At 40.3% G+C, this 21502-nt stretch overlaps 3 protein-coding genes across 6 annotated transcripts in view; 2 read left to right on the top strand and 1 right to left on the bottom strand.

Moving 5' to 3' along the window:
• The window catches only part of LOC307268490 (fatty acyl-CoA reductase 1), a 46202-nt gene extending 34992 nt beyond the window's left edge, over positions 1 to 11210 (top strand). For 3 of the 4 annotated variants that reach the window (XM_080051147.1, XM_080051150.1, XM_080051149.1), the window contains 9 exons: positions 64 to 241; positions 2220 to 2264; positions 2370 to 2488; positions 6147 to 6214; positions 7925 to 8096; positions 8304 to 8433; positions 8776 to 8903; positions 9509 to 9611; positions 9695 to 11210. In XM_080051147.1, coding sequence (XP_079907273.1) covers positions 64 to 241; positions 2220 to 2264; positions 2370 to 2488; positions 6147 to 6214; positions 7925 to 8096; positions 8304 to 8433; positions 8776 to 8903; positions 9509 to 9611; positions 9695 to 9787 — 1036 coding nt within the window. In that variant the 3' untranslated portion in view covers positions 9788 to 11210. Of the gene's footprint in view, positions 1 to 63; positions 242 to 2219; positions 2265 to 2369; positions 2489 to 6146; positions 6215 to 7924; positions 8097 to 8303; positions 8434 to 8775; positions 8904 to 9508 lie in introns of all 4 variants that reach the window. The other variant, XM_080051148.1, reaches the window with a different exon arrangement.
• A 966-nt stretch (positions 11211 to 12176) lies between these two features.
• Positions 12177 to 18117, bottom strand: LOC307268644 (endoplasmic reticulum-Golgi intermediate compartment protein 2-like). Its single transcript, XM_080051361.1, has 14 exons — positions 17985 to 18117; positions 17062 to 17199; positions 16847 to 16955; positions 16418 to 16464; positions 16226 to 16293; positions 16060 to 16100; positions 15099 to 15200; positions 14768 to 14863; positions 14584 to 14639; positions 14147 to 14245; positions 13777 to 13874; positions 13226 to 13388; positions 12654 to 12733; positions 12177 to 12441 (listed from the first exon to the last, which is right to left on the bottom strand). The coding sequence occupies exons 2-14, from the start codon at positions 17165 to 17167 to the stop codon at positions 12358 to 12360; spliced, it is 1149 nt and encodes a 382-aa protein (XP_079907487.1). The 5' UTR covers positions 17168 to 17199; positions 17985 to 18117; the 3' UTR covers positions 12177 to 12357.
• A 2194-nt stretch (positions 18118 to 20311) lies between these two features.
• kdm7aa (lysine (K)-specific demethylase 7Aa) overlaps positions 20312 to 21502 on the top strand; it is a 28268-nt gene continuing 27077 nt past the window's right edge. The window contains exon 1 of the mRNA XM_080051152.1: positions 20312 to 20448. Within this exon, the coding sequence (XP_079907278.1) occupies positions 20351 to 20448 (98 nt within the window). The 5' untranslated portion in view covers positions 20312 to 20350. The remainder of the gene's footprint in view (positions 20449 to 21502) is intronic.

The raw sequence follows: 21502 nt of genomic DNA, 5'->3' as shown, positions 1-21502 counted from the left end.
AATGAAAGAAGAAAAAGTATAGTGCGTGCTGCACGTGTTAAGCCCTTTGTTTCTGTCTGTCAGGTGGATGGATGACAACATGGTGAATGACATCACACCGCGGCTCATCGGCGCCCGGCCCAACACGTACACCTACACCAAAGCCTTGGCCGAGTATGTGGTGCAGCAGGAGCAAGACAAGCTCAACATCGCCATCATCAGACCCTCCATAGTGGGAGCCAGCTGGCAGGAGCCTTTCCCTGTAAGAACTAAACCACTTACACGCTGTACTGAGATAATATACACTCACTGGCCACTTTATTAGGTGCCCCTTATAGTACCCGGCTGGACCCCCTTTGGCTTGACCATTCTCTGTAAACCCTAGAGATGGTTGTGTGTGAAGATCCCAGTAGAGCAACAGTTTCTGAAATACTCAGACCAGCCTGTCTGGCACCATCAACCATGCCACGTTCAAAGTCACTTAAACCCCCCTTTCTTCTCCATTCTGTTGCCCGGCTTGAACTTCAACAAGTTGTCCTGTCCAGGTATACATGTCTTAATGCATTGAGTTGCTGCCATGTGATTGGCTGATTAGTTATCTGTCTTAACAAGAAATTGAACCGGTGTACCTAATAAAGTGTCCGGTGAGTGTATATCTACTGTAACGTACCATGGTATGGTCTTTTGAACAGCGCCATGTTAAATGTTAATCCACACGTTTAAATGGCCATGTCTCCTTGATCCCCTGCTCCATTATGGGTGTCCTACCGTTACCGGAACACCAATGAAAATAAGATCTTGATAGTTATAATCCTGCACAGGTCAGTGCTGCTCATCCAAAGGGGGTTTATCTTAAGTGGCAACAGGATTAAAGCAAATTGGTTAATATCTTGGTTCTAAAGACCTGAGTGATTTGACCTTGTGTCCTCACACCGCTGTTTGGATGTGAGAGTTAAGGCTGGTGAGGAGGAAACGGGACACCAAGGGCAATGGTACACAAACGCACTGAATGTCACTATAAAGGTGCAGAGGAGTTCACATAAAGGCTACACACACACACACACACACACACACACACACACAAAGTTAGACAGCAGACTTAAACTGTGCAAAAGTTGAACATTGCACTTGTCTGCTTGCGTGACTAAAGCTGCTTTCTGTCAAGCTTCCGGTGCCGTAGGCGGGCAAACCTTTGACATAATGTAACGGAGGCTTTAGATCAAGTTTTTCAGGTAGCTGTGCCTATAGTGTTGGGTATCGGTCCCATACCAGACAAACCAGAAACCAGAGGAAAGGCTATACATTGAAGTCATTTTGAGACCTTTATAAAGAACAGGTTTGATGATCACATGTAACTTAAATGAACTCGGGAGAATGATAAATAAGCATCTAGTTTGTTTCTCGACTAAGCAAACATAAAGATAAAGGCCTGTTTCACCAATGATTTTTCAAAGGGACTGTAGTTCATAAAACTTTTCACAACGTTAGAACATTGAGATAGAGATAGTGAATGTGTAGCTAAAACACCAGAAATAACTCTGGAAAACCCTTTTTTATTAAATCTGGCGTCAGGAAATGTAGGCCTCGTGTGTTGGATTCATAGGACTCCACGCTCTGTGCTCAGCCTTCGGTTGTAAGCTCGGCCTGGCAGCGTCTCTTCAAAAAAAAGTGCCTCACTCACGCTTGGCAATGCAATCGCGTTGACAGCTCGTGCCAGGAGGCGCTGCGAGGACAAGGAAAGGAAGTGTGGGGGGATGGAACTGCCTGTTTGTGTTTATTTGCGTGTGGTGTGTTTACAAGCACGATCTGCATCTAGTCAGTTTTGGGATTCCTTTATCTTCAGAAAGCAAATATTTAACCAACATATTTGAAACAAAATATCAATCTAAAATCTGCCGACAGACGGATGATTGATGTGCTTAAAACACCCCTGCAACATCTTGTCTCTTTATCTGCACCAGAGCTTATTATTAGATTCAGGACAAGACCACATAATGGGTCTCCAGTCACCACCCATTGGCAACGTTTAGCAATCTTTAACCAGTGTTTTCATCCATTTTTAATAGACTATAATTGAAGTCGACAATCACTTTAGGCCTACGCTGTTCTCCCACCACAGGAAGTAAAGAAAACTGCTGATACTGCACATAAACACATACACACTGTGTGCCTTTTAACTTTATGATGAGATATTAATCACATCTCTAAGGATTAACACTTTCTTTTGTTTTAAACCTCAGGGCTGGATCGACAACTTCAACGGGCCGAGTGGAGTCTTTATAGCTGTAAGTAAAAGAATAAATAAAAATCATTTAAGTGGTTTTGCAATCTCAAAGCTTTCGAGTTGTCACAGGTTGTGTAGTCCTAAGACTGTGTTCTTCTGTGTCCAGGCTGGAAAGGGGATCCTGCGCACCATGAAAGCCAACAACGATGCCGTGGCCGATCTGATCCCAGTAGACGTAGTGGTCAACCTCACCCTGTCTGCCGGCTGGTACACCGCTGTTCACAGGTCAGTGCTTAAGAAAGACCTTATTTTGGGCACTCCGGTGGCGTAGTGGATAGAGCGCGTACCATATCGGCTCCGGCCTTCGTAGCAGTGGTCGCGGGTTCAAATCCGACCCGTGGACCTTTACTGCAGGTCATCCCCCCGCCTCTCTATCTCTCTGTCTCCCCATTTCAACTCTGTTCTATCTAATAAAGCTTGAAAATACAAAAAATAATCTTTAAAGAAAGACCTTATTTTGAAGATATTCAATTTATGAGTCCTATATGTACACACTTTAAGAGCCCAATAATGACCTGACTTAGGATCCTACGAGGAACGTTTGAATGTTGATGAGCAGTGTTCTAGTCACTTTAAAGGTGCTCCGAGGAACTTTCAGTTTGTGTTAATTATTGGACCCCCTTTGGACAAAAGCAGCAGTGTTTTTACAACGCCAGCTTTTGCTCATGGGTGACCAAACCCATGAAAAAAGGCATTAAGAAAAACTATATAAAAATAGCATTCTTTGCACTGATTGTCTCGTTTTGCTGTTACATGTAATGTATGATCATCAGAGGAAAAATTAGACTGTTTCAGAAATATTTCAAAGTTCCTTGGAGCACCTTTAATTAAAAAACGGGTGCAACCATTCATCATTTCATCCCGTATTGTACACAGTGAACACCCAACAAAAAGACGAGCGAGTCGGGATTTTCTTTCCCTCCATGTTGCCGAGTAGTAGGGTTGCTGGACGGGTCCCGGGATTTCGGGATTCCCGTGAAATGAGTCAGTCCGGGAGTACCGGAAATTGGCCGCGGGACCCGTCCTCCCGTTTTTTTTTTTTTTTTTCGTTTTTTTTGAGGGGGGATATTTTTTTTAATAAGCTAAAATGAATAAAACAAAGGCTACACAATATTTTGTGTGAAATGTATTTTTTAGACAGGCAGGCATACGAAATACCAGCGCCTCTACAATACTGAAAGTGCTGTGTCCGAGGAAGAGTCTGATACCCAAGAATATGCGTATCAGCCAGAGCCAAGCGAGCATGACCCAGAGCCTTACTGCACATCTGCAGCAGGCAGTCATTAGCCTCGTTAGAGATGTCGCCGTCTTGCTCAGACCTGCGCAATTATGACGCTCGGCTTGCTGAGCGCACAGCATTTTTGTTGTGCGCTCAGCAAGACGGGCTTCATAGTTGCGCAGGTCTGAGCAAGACGGCTCCAAGTCGAACGAGGCTAATGACTGCATGCAATGTCCCGAGCCAGACCAGAGGTATGGGAATGACCTCCACAAAATAATTTCAAAAGAGTTTGCGCTCTTCGAGGCAACCAAAGAGCGACCCAAACACCTGCAGCAGCTCTACTCTGCACTTTCCACCATACAGCCGACGTCCGTGGAAGAAAGAGCGTTCTCGGTGTCAGTTCGTGACAAAGCTCAGAAACAGGCTGAGCAGTGTTTCTTGAAGTCACACTTCATGAAAGTAAAAGAAAGGAAAGCTGGAAAGTAATCTTGCTTAGCGTGTCAGTTTGAATAGGCTGTTAGTTCTGTCATGTCTTATTTCACACGTTAAGAGCAATCGGTAGTGCATTTTTTGTTATTTGCCTATCCTTTGGAAAATATTCAATTTAAACTGATTTCGTAGAAATAAAAATAGATTGTTTGAAATACATTTGTTCGCCAAACACCGTTTTTTGGCCATGTTTTGATATTGAACCTCTGTGAAACATTTTTCGTATTTTCTTCATAAAAACACCGTTTTCAATAGGCCTATTTAACTTCTGGAAAATATTTTGCCTAATTTGAATGGCTTTTCTTCATGTTATTTAAGTAAAAATAAAACGTGATGTAGCCTAATATAGCCTTGTTCTGCTGCATTTATTTATCTATTGGCATTGATTTAGTCCCATTAAAGTAGTATTAAAGGGCAATAATGGTTTCAACGGGAAATCCCGGGAAATCCCGTGAGGAGCTCTGAAATCCCGGGATTTGAAAAGGGGCCATTTCGGGAAATTTCAGCAACCCTACCGAGTAGCCCTGCATTCCAATAGTAGTTGCACTTCCCCTTGTTCATTTACCCTCAGCCCTTGGCATGACGTAACAGCATACGTTGCACGGAGGGAACTTGGAGAGCGGAGGGAGACTGGGCGGGGGAGGAGCGGAGGATTTAAATGGAACCCACTTTCCCACTTGCCCTTGTAGTCGCAATGGACCGTCAGTTACATAGGTAAATCTGAATGCAAATAATACAGAATTATAACATTCTGCTAAGGTAGTCTATGTTGCAGAAAGCCATTTCCATAGCTTAACAAACATTGAATTTCGACACGGTAACTCAGATTATCAAGATATTGTTACTTACACATGTAAATAGTTTGCTCCGACATATTTTCTTATTTATACTTTCAACCAAAAACATTTGTTTTAAATAGTCCTCTAATTGGCAGCCATCGGTGTTATAGCAGCAATGTGTAAACTGCAATACATTCACTGGATTGTTCGTATGGAAATAGGATAGCCTAATTGAGGTGTTTTGGAATATATTTATATATATATATTTGTCCTGCGGGTGGCCGCGATGTCCCTAAAAGCATACAGTCTACCGGAAAATAAAAGGAGAAGAAGAAGAAGACGAACTGCAATGCACTGTGGGTGATATCCACCTCGGAGTGACCATCCATGTTGACTTGATCACTCAGCCCTCCGAGGGTCTATCATAACGAAGTTCACTTCAGTTTCCAGACTATTGGAACGACACTTAAGATGGCAGCGGGGATTCCCCCGAGGGCAAGTGCCTAGGGCAAGTGAACGAGGGCCTGTTGAACGGGTATTGGAACGTATCCTAGGTTACCATGAACTCCACAATACTTCCTGTGACGTTTACAAATTGGAGCAAAGAGCATTCACCTGTAAACGCAGCGAAACAATGTTGTTGGTGCGGTTAGGTGGAACTGTGAAATAGAAGGAAGATCGGACTATTTTTCTTTTTTGGCATTTCATACCCAAGATCATCATATGCACTGCTTTGGGGGCCATTATTTGTTTATTGTCTTGTTCCTGGATAGGTTTTGTATTCTGTCACAGCAAGAAGTTAATACTCTATAATCGCCTAATCCGTCTCAGTGGAGATGGTTCCAGACAAACATGTTTTTGAGCTTAACACAACGTATCTCTAGACTGATGAGCTAACTACCTTATCTACCTTAGGGTTTATTATGAAAAATCCAATACAGACACGTGGCCTGGAAGTAAAATACAGTACATGAAATTCCTCTCAATGCTCAACCAAAAAGAATCGTCTCCATCATAACTTTCCCCAAAGTAATCCTACTCAGATAAATAGAACCCTATCCCACAAATGTAATAATGCTTCAACTGTTAGCTGATTTTACCAGTGTTTAAGCACCTGACAACCTGTACTTATTTTCAGAATAAAAACTGAAAAAAGACAATTATAAGTATTGACCACTGCATTGTAAAATTATAAATGAAAAGGTTAATTTCAAATATTCGCTTGTTTTTTTCATGCCTGAATGCGTCTTATAGAACCTGTTTTTAAAAGGTTCTGCACGTGTCGTCTCAGTAGAATACCAGTTCTACAGCACTATAGTTTCACAGCTTACCCGTAAAGACTTCTATGTATTTTTATTGACGTTTCTTATGACCTTCCTCTCTCACACCCTTGCAGACCGAAAAAAACTTTGGTGTACAACTGCACGACCGGCGGCATCAACCCATTCCACTGGGGAGAGATCGGTAGGTACATTGTTTGTTGTCTTGCTTAAAGCTAATAGAAACCTGTCAGTGCAGGGCCGATATTTATAGAGCTGTTTTATGTCTGCGCCTTCTGGCATCCAACGATATTGTTATTGTCCCCGGTTGACATTCATCATCAGTAATCAATACTCCAGTGTTGTGACATAATTTTCCGGTAATTTAGTTAGGTGGTGGTGTTTATGTTTGGGGGACTGGGGTGGGGTGAGGGGGCTCTTATGGAGAGAGTCTGCCACCTGCTGGAAAGAGACAGAAGATGGCATTGACATTTGGAGGATATCGGTGGTGGGATACTATTTGGTGGACATATACATTTTTTAAATGTTTCGGACATTTTTTTTTTTAGGTTTAAAATATCTTTGCTTGGTGCTATATGCCCCTAACCCATTTTTGCTATCTTTTCTTCTCTTACCCACAAGTTTTAAAATTGATTACAAGCTTTTTTTAATGCACTCATTTCCTTTTTAGGGTTTAAAGAGGGAAGATCCCACTAGTCTTGCAGTATGCATAAAAGTAACTTTTTTTCATTTTAAATGGGCATCTACAACATGTATAAGAAGGATCGCTGTGATATTTGGTACAAACATTCATGGCCTCCGGACAATAACTCTTTCTGACTTCGGTGATGCCTTAACTTTCCCCTTAACATTTCAAAAACTCTGTCAGTTATTATGTCATATCTTTTTATTTGGGTGTAATTGATAGATGGTGTGGTTGTGATACCAGCGATGAAATTCTACGTGAAGAGTGAACACTCTCTCTGCATTCATCAGCTACAGTGGGATTAGAGGTTTTTGGATGTCAGGCTGGCAGCAATGACCCAGGACCCTCTCACTCCCGTTTGCTCCCAGATTAGCAGACACGCTTCACCCAGGAAATTGCTACCAGATGGCTCGTAGCATAGGATTAGGTCTCTTCCCCGTTACTCACTGTTATGAAAAAGATGAACTATGTACTCTTAATCTCCCGAATGAGAAGTAGGAATCAAGCTAATATGTGATAGAAAATGATTTTGATCCCGAATATGAAAGTACAAGTTTAGCTCACGATATAATTGCCCTGGAGCTCGGAGGGCCGATCAAGGTCACAGCAGCTGGCCGTTTCCTCCGATCTGGTCATCTCCGCCCCCCCCCCCCCCCCCCCACCACCACACATCTGTTGCCATGGATACAAACGGTCCAAGTCCTAGTTTTTGCGTGCCCTGTCAGTGTGTGATGTAATGTGTCTGTGGTCACATGGCTGCGCTCTGTAGCTTGATTTTGGGAGAAGGAGGGGGGAGGGGCCAGCTGTGATGCCCAGTGGGGAGAGTCAAGAACCAGAGCTAAAAATCATGTTATGATGGGGGCCAGCTCCTGGAAGTCATTATCCTTGTATACGTGTGTGTGTGTGTGTGTGTGTGTGTGTGTGTGTGTGTGTGTGTGTGTGTGTGTGTGTGTGTGTGTGTGTGTGTGTGTGTGTGTGTGTGTGTGTGTGTGTGTGTGTGTGTGTGTGTGTGTGTGTGTGTGTGTGTGTGTGTGTGTGTGTGTGTGTCATTGTATCCAGAACTAAGATGGAATCCTAAAATGTCATACAACCTTGAACTCAAATTTAAAATATATAAATATGATCAGTTATTGGTGTTGGTTCATATATTGTTGTAAACGTTTTTTTTTTATGTCCAAGTAACCCCCATCTACCTTGCACCTTTTGCAGAGTACCACGTGATGTCGTCCTTCAAAAGGAACCCGCTGGAGCAGGCTTTCCGTCGGCCCAACGCAAACATCACCTCCAACAACCTGATCTACCAGTACTGGATCCTGGTCAGCCACAAGTTCCCCGCATTCATCTACGACTCCTTTCTGCGTCTCTCCGGAAAAAAGCCACAGTAAGACTCACTGCTATCTGTCACACTTGAAATCCAAAATAGTCAAGAGGTCACTACATAAGGTGTCACTGAGTCCATAAAGTATAATAAAATATTGTCAAAAACACTGATTTATTTACATAACTGTATGAAAACTACAACTCTTTGCACTAAAAGTTTAAAAAAATAAAAAATGTGTGGTAACATCTGACCCTCCTCTGGCTGTAGCATGATGCGAATCTTCGACCGTCTGCACAAAGCCATCGGCCTGCTTGATTACTTCAGCGCTCAGGACTGGGATTGGAACTGTGACAACATGAGCATGCTGTTGGGCCAGTTATCCCCAGAGGACAAGAAGGTAGGCTGGCCTGTGCCAATGCTGCCTGTCTGGGCTAAATATTCTACCTTTTTTATTTCTGTACATTTACAGCACTTAAGTACAGTTTTTTAATGTAATGTTTTGTTGCTACTTTGACTTAAGTAGAGGATCCTTTTCATTCTTCAACCCTCATTTAATTGAGGGAGCAAACAGCTCAGAAAATATTCCCTCTGTCCACTGAGAACATGCAACATTTTAATAGTACTATTGCTCCATCTAGTGAGTGACAGTGGAATTTCACTTTAATTTTCAATGACAAACAAAAACAGTAGCTTTGGCTTAGCATGCATCATCTCTGCACCCTCTATTTATATATTTCAGATGTTCAACTTTGATGTTCGCCAGCTGAACTGGCCTGAGTACATCGACAATTACTGCATCGGCACCAAGAAGTATGTGCTGAATGAAGAGATGACTGACATCCCTGTTGCCAGGCAACATCTGAGGAAGTAAGTCAACAAGAGATTACAACATAAAGACTAGAATAAAAAATTGTGCAAAAGTGTGTAAAGGTTGTAAATAACAGTTATTTTTGCTCAGTTGTTATTGTTTTAACCACACCATCAAAATAAATTCAATTCAGCAGAAATGCCTTCAACCATATTGGCTAGTCCTACATTACTCATACATGTGTGGTAAGAAAAAACATGTCTTTCAAATGAATGGCATTACCTTTTTCTGTCATTTAAATGCAACATTGAAAGGTGTCCTCTTCGGTTCTATACATACACTTTCACTTAGTAAAAAAAAGTAAAAGTGTAGTGTAGAAAAAAATAAAGAACCACCAGAACATTTTTCTGATGCAGTGGTGAAGGGGAAAGCTGGTGGTGGTGGTGACAATGTATATAGATTATTAAAATGATACCTTGAATGACTCAAAATTCTCATTTAACATACCTGAATTAAAAGAAAAGGTCCATATAACATGTTGGAGAAAAAAAAAATCTCCAGTAAGCACAAAGTTATTATTATTATTATTATTATTATTATTATTATTATTATTATTATTATTATTATTATGTCTTGTTTCCTGTCTGATTCCCTCTTCTCCCAGACTGAGGAACATCCGCTACGTCTTCAACACGTGTCTGGTGGTTTTCTTCTGGAGGGTATTTATCGCCCGCTCCCTGATGGCCAGAAACATCTGGTACTTTGTGGTGAGCCTCTGTTACAAGTTCCTCTCCTACTTCCGCGCTTCCAGCACCTTAACCAACTGAGTCTTCCTCACCACCCCCTTCAGGCACAGCACACCAGCCTCCTCCTCACCTCTCTATCGGAACACCTGACACCCTTGACGGACGTGCTTGAACGATACTACAAATCCTTCTTTTGAGTGTGGGGGGTCAAGGCACAGGGCTGCAGTTGACCAGAGCAGATGAGAAGGAAGTTGAAAAAAAAAGCGGTCACCTCGCCATGAGTTATTTGTTCAGTTTGGAAAGATCTGTCATCTGTTACCTGCACTGCTCAGTAAACCAATTCCAAGAAGAAGTGTTGTCATTCATTTTGTTGTACCTACCTTCTTCCTTCTCAAAGTGGCCAATTATTATATATGCAACAATAAGGCCTTTTGTGTGACTTCCATGTTCTTCTCCACGTTATTGTTACGATCCTTTATGAATCTAGGTACATTGCCTTGCCTTGTGATGATTATTTTTTTTCATACTTGAAATATGGCAGTGCTTAATGAGAGGACGATTTCTACAAGATTTGTTTGTTTTTACTGGTGGTGGATATCCGACTCCAATATTTAATACGCGGGTGATTTGGATATCTGTATGTCTTGCATTCTGTGTATCTACTGCCTTTTTTTAAGATTACACCCAAGAACCAAGTGGTGTTTTTTTCCGTCTCATGGCCAATCCACACATTATTGAGTATCAAAGCGATATTGTGACCACACAAGACGACTATATCACTACATATACCAAAACAAACAGATCTGCCATCTTCCCTGCTGTTAAGGTTGTCACTTCTTTACTATCACTTGTGATAATGTCAGTATCTCTTTGAACATGAACCTGTTTGTTTGAATGCTCATCCACTGTTTGCCTGTTTGTACAGCAGTTTGTACTGAAACTAAGTTTACTACTTTTACATCTTTATACTTGCGTCAAAGGCTAGTCTCATATACAGTATGTGGTAGACCTTGGCAGTGTATTATATATAAATAAGAGTACATCAGAGTTACATCAGAGTTGAGTTTATTTGTATAGGTCAATATCACATATTGTGCAGTGTGTACAAACAGTTTTTAACCCTGCCCAAGTTTTTCTAAGAAAAAAAAGGCATTTTAAAGGGACCCCCCCCCCCCCCTCTGAGATTTTGATAGGGTTGATAGGCTGTTTTTAAGCAACACAAACTGTGACCTAAAGTCCCTGGACCTAAATCACAAAAATGCTCAGTTATAAACAAGGAGCCCCCCCCCCCCCGGGTATTAGATCCTTAACCCCATTCTTAAGTTTGGAAGATCTGTAAATAGTTCAACTACAACCAAAAAAATGTATTTGACTGTTGATTTTTGCTTGGTGAGGAGTCTTAACAGAAAACTTCCGCAGAGCTTCCCACAGAGTCTATCAAAAGTGTTAAATGTGACGGGGGAGTCGGATCTTTACTAAACAAACGAGGAAAAACCGTGTACAGTATATGTATGTGTGTATGTGTATGTGTTGCCAGGCTTGACTTCTGACAGAATACAAATACATGACAGTTGTGAGCCTGTATGGGATAAAAGGGACAAAACTAAATAAATGTTTATGCAAAAGTCTGTCTGTGGTGTAATCATGATTGCTCTGAAATTAAATTGAAGAGGACGGCGTTCCTCTTGTTCCACTTTATTTAAAAAAGAAATACCCCAGGGATCGTTCATTCCCCAGTCATCAGTGTCATCTCAGCCTGGCCACATATTTAAAGCATAAAGTCAGAATTGCAAACTGAGTGAATGCTGTTTGTATGTCATGGGCATTTACCTAACAAAGGTAGAGGCTCTACCAAAAGATGCCGTCAAGATGCATTATGGGAATTGTAGGATCCTGTGTTTTTGGAATTCAATTCATACTAGAAGTCATGATGTAATGTCGTTCCTGCTCTTGTTTATAACCTTTTTATTTTTTATCCGTTTCTCGCAAGTGCCACAATGTAACTGGAGTACCTTTTTACACCTCTTTTGAAGGAGTTTGAGGGCATTTCTCAACTATAGAAGATTCCCAATTGAAGTTTTTTTTATTTGGTTGAGGTGTCTCCAAGCTTTCAATGACCTTATTTACTTAAGTTCTCGGGCTATTCAGATACATTTAAAGCATTGGAGTTACCCATTACATCATAATATTCTTATATGTATTGAATATTGCGCCCAAGAAGATATCTTGACACATTGTTATGACTTCACCGTAGATTTAAAAAATGTCCACACACTATTGCTATGAAAAAAAACCTGCACAGCTACTTTTTATTATTTAAACTTTAATGGAATTGGAATGAAACCAGCCAGTATGATGCACTATTAACAGCAAATGGAACGGAAATCATTCAAACATTGCTAAAGAAATCAACCCCTGCACAAGCATTTCGAAATAAATAATGTTTAAAGACATTTTCCTAAAGTGCAAATGATCTGATGTGAATTTAACTATATATTTTAAGTGAACAGCACAGACAGATTTCACTTTTTTTCAGTAGAAAAACACTTTTTCATGACAATAATAATGATGACAATTTAAAAAATTACAAATGTTTACAAACTGAACAACATTAAATAACAGAGAGTATCCTTTGATGGCGAGAGTATTCTCTCCCTCTTGGATGAGAAAGCAGAAAAAAATTGTTCCTCAACCCTCATGATATGTCAGGCGATGTCCTAACCATTCAACCAATCAAAAGGCAGAATCAAAGCTTTGGAGATGGACTCTACTCCTCCTGAGGGACGTCCTCAGCCAATAGCGGAGCTTGGTGATTGTTAAGATTGTTCATCTGGTCATTTAGCTGCAAATCCTGGGGTAAATTCAATACAAGTGAGTCTATATTGAATCTCTTATATGGTGAAGTTAACAGGAATTTAATGCAATCCTGAAACAATTTGCCAGCATATAAGATATTTAGCAAATTAATGATTTAGACAGCCTGCTTATTGTGCAATTAGAAACCTGTATTTTGGAGTTGGTAAAACACTGTAGACTGCGTGGTTAAAATGCCTTAAGACTCACCTCTCTGGGCCTATAGGATCCAAGTCTGAGGCGACAACAGATGACGTCAAAAAAGAAGCCAACAAGTCCATGGAGCATGCCTTCAAATAGAGAGGAATTGGATGAATTCAGACCTATGACATATTTAGCATTTTATTCAGTTTTACTTTTTCTTAAAAAGCCCAGCATCCAGGACTGCATGCAGTAGGCATACAATTGGGACATACTTTTACTTATTTATTACATCATCATTGCGCCTTGATCTTGCCTCTTGCTTTTATATCCGTTGCATCCCCGGTTGTTTTCATACGGAGGCTCCGTCAATGTGACGTCACTTCCTGTGCGCACTGGATTGTGGGTCAACATCGCCCAAATAGCGTGCTGATTTCAACACTAAAAATCTCGGCCGGATGACTCCCGGGTATCTTTAAGCACACTCAATCTGACTACAAGAATTGGGACATCCTAAATCTTTTTTCTGCCAAGTATTTTATCAAGAAAGTATGGCTATATTGGAACGCAGCCATTGTTTATCTTCAGTTTTTTTTCTCTCAAATAAAATAAAACATGATTGCACTTGACAGCAGACTTGCCTGTGGTGGAGAATATCCCCCCTATGATACCACACAGTCGCACCAGGAACTGCCACAGTGGCATGTGCTGTTCGCTGACCGTCACCATCAGAGAGCTGGTGTCGTACTTCACAAAGATGCCGGAGACGCCGTGACTGCCCGCCGCATGGTTTATAACACGCTCCTTTAAAAGACAAGACAAGCATGGTAGTTTGCATTAGACATCTGAAGATTGCTTACTTCTAGACTACTTGAAATCTTGGTTGAGTACTATCTTTAAATACTCTTTTCTGTTTGGTTGTTACTCTATCTGCTTATGTAAGTTAACATTGATTTGACTGCTATTTGAAGCTATAGCACTTGCGTCATTCTTGTTGTTCTGAGTTTGTACCTTCATGGTTGAATGCACCTATTGGAAGACGCTTTGGATCAAAGCATCAGCTAAATTAAATGTAATGTAATATAAAGTATCTTCGCTCTCCATCCCTTCTCCTGTAATTAGATTTTGGGGGATTTTCGAAAGCAAGTTCTGGTATGATTTGGTTTTTTAATTGCTTTTTTTCCCCCCTCACCCGCTCAGTCACAGAGAACTGGTGTGTGTCTGCGGATATCTTGTACGTGTTCAGTTTGGTTGGAACCACAGTGATGAAGTACTGGAACATCTGGTTATCTGTCGTCAAAAAAACACAAACACAAAATATGTTTTCTAGAGGTGAATGAACTTCAAATAAAACTTAACCAACTCCCATGATAGTGCTATCTGAAAAAGTAACCTCTTGCCAATGATATACAGTTTGGGTCTACTCCAAATGTCTCAACACGAAATCAATTCAGCAGAAAACTCGGACATCTTAACATTTCTGTTGAGCAAATTACTTCAACATGACTTTTATCTTCGCCTCTCTCTCTCTCTTGAAAAAAGAAAAGAAAAAGAAAACGTACTGTTGAAGGTGATTTTCTCTGTGCCGTCCAGAGGATTGATGATGCCTGGTATCAACTCCCCGAATGATAAATGGTCTATTCGATGGGAGAAGTTGTACGCTGTAATGCAGAGAGAGGAAGCACAGGTTTAATCGAGGCCCTGGGAAATCAATGAACAAGCAAGAAAATGTACTTGTGTTAAGTGTTTTTAAATGTTTACGAATACCATATCTAAGATGCATACTGATGAATACTGTACTGTGGCAATATTCAGCTGAAATAATAGAAATGTAGCTGCCAAATATCCACCTTCTTACTCATTTTATTTCTTTATTTAGCAGTACTCTTGGCAGGAGAGAGCCAGCGTTATTTTGTCTGCACCATGAGTAGATACTGTTATACAAGCCAGAAGGAAAACATATGCAGGCATAGTTGAAAAACAAAAAACAGTGACATACTATCATGGCTCACGAAAGCTGCAATGTGAGCGTGACCCTGAGGATGATGAATAGGCCTGGAAAAAGACAAGACAGAGGGTATTTAGGGGACTGGTGTCAACTACTGTATTTAGCTCAACAACCCTTTATCATGTCATATCAGCCAGAGCTTTTGATGGCAGTGCATATACAGTTAGTTTCTTACTTTCCAACAGTGATGTGTAGGTTTCCTGCCACCTTGTTGACATAAGCGTGCCCATGAATTCTGCAAGCACTGAGTGGCTCCACAGGGGCATCCTCTCTAAACAAACACACACACACACACACACACACACACACACACACACACACACACACACACACACACACACACACACACACACAGGTTCTGTTTGCATTACTTCCGTTGTTTATCAGAAGTGTGGATACAGGCTGCACAATATCTGAATAAAGCACAATTATGAGCAAAGGAGAGCAACATTTTTTATCATAAAAAAAATGAGGCAATAGTTGTTTTTTGCACGTGTGAAACTGACCGTGGCGGCAGGGCAGTGGGGCCACCTTTGAGGAGAGTTTTGTAAACGACTTCTTGAAGAGCATGTTCCTCTCTCAGTCTGCTCTGTATGAGGGTCAACGTCCTGAGAAGAAAACAGGTTGGCCACATGATGCAACACATGTCACACCTGCTCACAGCTAATTTACACGTGGAGACAGACTGCAACCAGGGTGCTGGTGACGCATGAGCCCTCAAAGACATTTTCCAGTTTCCCTACATAGTTTCAACTTTCTGTGCACAGTGAAATCACAGTGTCTTCTAAAAGGTGCACTATGTAACTTTGGGTGTGTCAGAGAAGTAACTATTGTCTAAGGTATATTCTCATAACTGAATAAACAAACTTTACTAAGAGGACAATTGGATCCCTGGAACACTGTTTGAAGTTCGAAAGCTTCCTGAAAAGTTACTGGTGTTGTTTACAGCAGCAGGGCCCGCAGTTTGGTTTACAAACATAGTCTGGTCCAACATGTGGTTCCAGGTGCCTCAAAATAATATACGTTTTAATTTACGATGATAGAATTTTTCAATACTAAGAATTACATGTAGAGTAAATATGTTTTGTAAACGTACTGCAAGCTCTGCGAATGTAAACAAATCCCCCTCCTCTGAAACTGCATAGTGCACCTTTAAGTTTGTCTGCCCATTTTGTCACTTTTAAATGCCCTTTTTAAAATATCAATAAGAATGAACTGAGTTAGGGGCGCCTTTAGCTCAGTTGGTAAGGCGTCCCCCTCCCGGGCCGGGCCCAGCAGCAGACCCGGGTTCGATTCCCACCCGCGGTTGTTCTCTGCATGTCACTCCCCTCTCTGCCCCATTTCACCTCTGTCTCTCTGCACTATCAATAAAGCATAAAAATGCCCAAAAAATATCTTTAAAAAAAAAAGAATGAATTGAGTGTATGAATAAACAATATCTCCCTGTGTGATGTCCAGAAAGCTTACCTTTGCCACAGTCTCTGTTTTGGGGTCAGCTCAAAAATAGTCTGAAGAAAGATACAAAGAGAAAAGATGTAGAAAAATAAGCAACAAAATACATATATGTACAGTATATTTGATTGCCTCTGTGTTGGGCAACTAGACCTAATGTTTGGAGACATGCTTCACTCACAGGCTCGTAGTGGAGGCCCTTGGACGTGATCATGGTCTCAGCCAGGTCCAGAATATCTGCACCGACATCTGTAACATTGTGAACATAAAATGAAGGCGTGCAATGCATTGACTTGACTCAAATATTTACATCTATAATCCACCACACTGAGTAAATGATGTACTTGAATGGCCACGACTTTGGGATACTCACGCTGGCATTTCATGGCGACTGTGACGTCAATGTTTATTCTCAATTTACTGGAAAAGATTAAAAAAAGAGGAGTGGGAATAAAATCAGTTTTAGTTTTTGACATATACTCTTAAAATAAGTTGTTATAACTTATAGAAATTCAAAATTAAGTAACACACTTTCTTTGGGGAATGTTTTGCGTTATGATTAACATTTGAAAACATATACCCTGTGTTCCAATACCCATACTACCATACTCTTAAGTGTGCCAGAAAAAAGATTTAGGATGTCCCAATACATACATGTCAAATTCAATGTGCCAAAAAATACCATGAAGCCCTCATACATCCAATTGCATTTTGCAATATGGAAACCAGCATGCTTAAGTATGTAGTATAGCAAAAAATAAATAAAAAAATATGTGATTTGGAATGCAGGGGTTGATCTCACCTGGAAAAATCCTTGTCAACTTCATATTCATACTTCATCCAAGTGTCTCTATAGACAAAGAACTCTAAGATAGCCAGAAGGGCCATGGCACTGAAAGCTATGAGGGACACTGTGGGAAGAGACAAGACAGACAGAGGAATAGGGTTTGTTGTTCTTTACCAGGTATAGTATGACTGAAAGAACTGATGTCTTTTTACGTCAGTGGAGCAGCTCACCTGTTCCTCCAGAGGCTGACGTCTCCACGTAGCTCTCTGACACTTTGGGAAAGGCGTCCAGCTCCTTCACCAAGCTCAGGGCTTTCTTCCGTGACAAACGCCTCATCTTAAAGAGTTAAGGTGTTCTTCTCCAACCTACTTAACATCACAAATATAACACATATGACAGTTAAATTCAGGACCACCCAGTCTGCAACTTTGAGCTTACAATGGTTTTATTTAGGATACAAATATGTATTTTACTAAGGGGATAGAGAAAAGGCAAAGTACAAAGTATAATCTAAAAAAAGAAAGAAAATTGCAGATATTTGATCACTTAGATCAGCACAATTAACTCCGATCTCAGATGAATACTAATTGAGTTTTTGTAAATTTACAGTGGGGCAACAATAATGTACCTTAAAATGTTTTACTCTAATAAAATAATGTATTTAAAAAGGTTTTTCAAATGAATAATCTTGTTTCTTTAAGCATACATTTTTGGAAAAATGGCATTCATCCTAGATCTTTTATAATTGAAAAAAAAAGTTTTAAAAAAAACACATTAACATTAAATTGGATTATCAAATTTAAACCAGTAGCCAATATGAATGTGTTGTCCCTTATTCCATGAGATATTTCTGAGCAGTAATTTAGATGAGCAGTAAGATAGTGTGAATAGATCATGCACTACAAGTAAACACAACAATAGATCCCCTTTTATAAAGGTATCCTACTAATATAAAAATGTGACCATGCGACACGATAGCAGAGAAGAAATCAAGATAGAAATCAATATTTCTATGCACTCAATATTATGGCAGATATGACAGCATATCAATCTACCGTCTCTAAAAAGCTGCACAGCGATCGCTGGTTGCACAAAACCAATGCCTTTTTTTATTCTATTCCATCCATATTTATTTATTTTTTATTCTACTTACCTCTTTTATCATCTAACTAGATGTTAAATCGAGGTACAGTGTCCCTGGAAGACATTCTCCACAAGCTGCAGCTGCTGTTTGAATGATAGGTGAATGTTACTAGCCTACACGGTGATACATGATGCAAACGCACCATTAAATCCTCTTTATAAAATACGTCCATGCATGAAAAACACACACACACAAACAGGGGGCGCGCTCGCTTCTTCCTTGTTTGGATACATCGTGACGACAGCGAGTGCGTGGCGTGCGCGCCGCGCACAGCGTGAATGCGCCGCGAACAATGTCGCTATTGAGACAGCAGGTGGCGCTTTAATACTAAAAATGTACACCTTTTTATACATAGTCATGTTTAAAGTAACTGATTACATTGACCACAGTACAAGTTGAGTCACTTGTACCTGTATTCTCTTTTAATGCCCCTTTTACTTCACATTTATCTGACAGCTTTAGAAATAACTTTACCAATATAGGCCTGCATGTTTGCAAACAAAATAGACAAAGAACTTTTAAAATATGATTTTTTGATAACTACCCAACAAAATGTAGGAGTACAGCTTAAATGATAGATCAATTTACTAGCAGTTGACGGCAAATCAAAAGACAGCTATTTTGATAATGATTTGAACAAAGCATTGTTTCAAATATGTATTTATGTATGTATTATTTGTATTATTAATTATGGAACATTATTTGTGTAACCATAAACCATTCCAATGATGAGACATAAGTGGTAGTTAAACTCTCTCTTTTTTTCACGTTGTTTAAACTGGCCTGTTACAGTTAGTTATATACTATCTATGGTTAACACAGCATAAGTCTTTGTGACCATTCATCAGTAGCTAAACACACCCATCTTAAGAAGCACTGACCTCCACTTAGAAGGGATAATTAACTTCCAGGAGGAGTGTGTTTGCAGACATGTGGTGGATGCCATACATTTAGCTTCAGACTGGGGCTGTATACCAGAGAGAGAAAACCTAATGTTAAGACCAAGAAGATAATGATCTACTACAACCAAAACCACAAGAGGTGCAGGGCTGCTATTATCACCCTGGGGACAAAGGAGATGTTTACAATATTCTTGCAGGCTGAGAATGCACACAGAAAAAAAGTATTCAGCTCGAGAGATCTGCAAATGAAACTGGGTGAATCACATGTGTCTTTTGCTGCTTGCACCAAGGCCTGCTTGCCTATGCAGAGTTGCAGAGCATGCAGCACAGATGGGCGTGTGGGGGGATGGGTGCTGTCAGCTCACAGATCAAGCTGTGGGTCGGTGGTCCCATTGCTATTCAGCACACAATCACATAGGGCATGTCAGACACGCTCCATGGAGACATACCAAGGGGCTGGCTGGATATTGTGTTTGGGTTTTTCTGCTCCTCCCCAGTGTCTACCAGACCATTACCAGAGGAACCTGTTTTGTTCGATTTTTTTGCTAAGGAGATGCGTTAGACCACAAGGAAGATAAACAATGCGATTGTGCATATAAAGTATGCTGCTGAGAAAAGCAAGCAGCTTTTGATTGTGTGACAGTGACACAATACTTTATCTTTTCTTTATGTCATCATCAGCTGCATCTATATGGCTATTGATAAGTCAATGCTGATGCGGCACTTTTAATGTCAGTTGGAGTCAGCTAAAACACGTTTTGAAGGGTTTGAAAACATCTTTGTTTTTTATTTTCATTTTGGTCAGCAATATTGAGTGAAATTGAGAATATTTAACAACTTATTTTTATAGCCTACCCTCATTACATACATAAATTACTTTTAAAAGTCTGCCTATCCTTTACTCATTCATGCACATTGGTTATATTGGTGTATTTTGTTAAAATCTTCTGTTGTGGATAATAATTCAAGATAAACTTCTAGTAGGCCTATGTGATGATGATACATTTTAAATCTATTCAATGAATACAGCCAGTGGAATATATCAATATAGCCTAACAATTATAAATGTGGGCTACATAAATAAACGTTTTAACTTAAATTATGGTCATTTAAAATAATAATATACTATTTATGATATCTTATTGATTTTATAGCCTATATCAGGGTAACTATTTTCCTTAGGCTGTAACATTTTTTTTAAATTCAGTAGGCCTAGTAGGCAAGAAAGACAGTAACATTGGCAAATTAAAAGCATTATGTGATGTCAGTCCATTGTCGGAAAAAAGTTTGTGTCTATTGTTAGCGTGTGTGCCCTCATGGAAATGGATCATTTGGAAACTGACGTAAGAGGTGGGATTGCCTCGAACCACGGAGGACCTCGTGTGCGCTCGGCTCCCCCGCTCGGGTGTTTCCGGACGGGGGTTTAAATCCCCGCCCCGCTTCATTCCTGCGTTGTTTGGGGACAGTAGGAAGATGGCGGCGGCCCCGCTGTACTGTGTCTGCCGGCAGCCCTACGATGTGAGCCGGTTTATGATCGAGTGCGACATCTGTAAAGACTGGTTTCACGGCAGGTATGTCGGCTATAATGTCCTTTATGTGTGTGGTCCGCTGGAAGCGACAACCACTGAGTGTTTATTGAGAAAAGGCGACGGTTATCTGAGCGGTGTTAGCTTATTTAGCTTGCTAGCGGTAGCGGTGGGCGACGGGGGTTTTAAACCCGTCTATTGACACGACTTTACGGAAGAAAAGTGGCGTGTATTCCTTTAATATGAGCTTCAATCTTGTCCATTGTTCATAAAATGGGACTAAAACATATTACTTTTACCCGCTCTTTGTGATAATGCCGATAATCATCGCTATTGACTCAAATATAGCCCATAGCAAATAGTTTTTATCCACTAATACGCGGATCTATCAGCATCGGAGAACTGTGTCAGTCTATCTGAGTGATCACAAGCTTGGTGGGGTCACCGTGACACACAAAGGCTGTTTGTTTACACATCTCCTTGTAATCACTCAAGATAAATTCAATGTTTATTGTTTAGCTACTGCTCCATTGAATTAAAGACCAGCGAAAATAGTCATTGTGTATACCAGTGTGTGTGTGTGAGTGTGATTCCAAGCTCGCGATCTGGCTCCGCAAGTCAGGTTATTCAAGGTAATGGCAACTGCAGGGCAAGCTTTTACACGTGCTTTCAACTTAATCGCATAACCTGCATTTTATCAACAACTTCCTTTTGTTTGGAGTGAACGCAATCTTTAGGTCATTGTTATTTTATATCTTGTTAGTTAATAATTCTATTTTCAATTATTTAAAAAAAAATCCAGATGTGCTTGATTTGTTTAATATTTAATTATTATAATTTTTTTTATCTCAAGGGGTTTAAGTTTATTGGAGAGTAAATCGTAGAGAACAAGGAGCTTGTTATGGTCGGGCTTTTGATTGACAGCTTGAGAAATTTAAATCCCCCTTTCAGGCAGAGGAGGCACATGGCAGAGGACCTCTAGCGGTCAACATTATTAGTGGGGATTATTTAAAGGTAAAAAGGATGGCACACAACATGCCTCTTTATTGCCTATACACGTTAGTTTTTGTCCTATTTCTCCTCATATTTCTTTTTAAAT

This window comes from Ammodytes marinus, assembly GCF_949987685.1.
Source record: "Ammodytes marinus genome assembly, chromosome: 22".
Taxonomy (NCBI): Eukaryota; Metazoa; Chordata; class Actinopteri; order Uranoscopiformes; family Ammodytidae; genus Ammodytes; species Ammodytes marinus.
The sequence above is the reverse complement of the archived record's forward strand: the minus strand, read 5'-3'. Positions and strand labels throughout refer to the sequence as shown.

Excerpts from the sequence above, each read along its gene's own strand:
- LOC307268644 (XM_080051361.1), bottom strand. The coding sequence starts at position 17,167 with ATGAGGCGTTTGTCACGGAAGAAAGCCCTGAGCTTGGTGAAGGAGCTG. Across the intron at positions 14,864-15,098 it reads CCCACTGCCCTGCCGCCACG|AGAGGATGCCCCTGTGGAGC; the intron begins GTCAGTTTCACA and ends GTGTTTGTTTAG. Across the intron at positions 14,246-14,583 it reads AGCTTTCGTGAGCCATGATA|CGTACAACTTCTCCCATCGA; the intron begins GTATGTCACTGT and ends TCTGCATTACAG.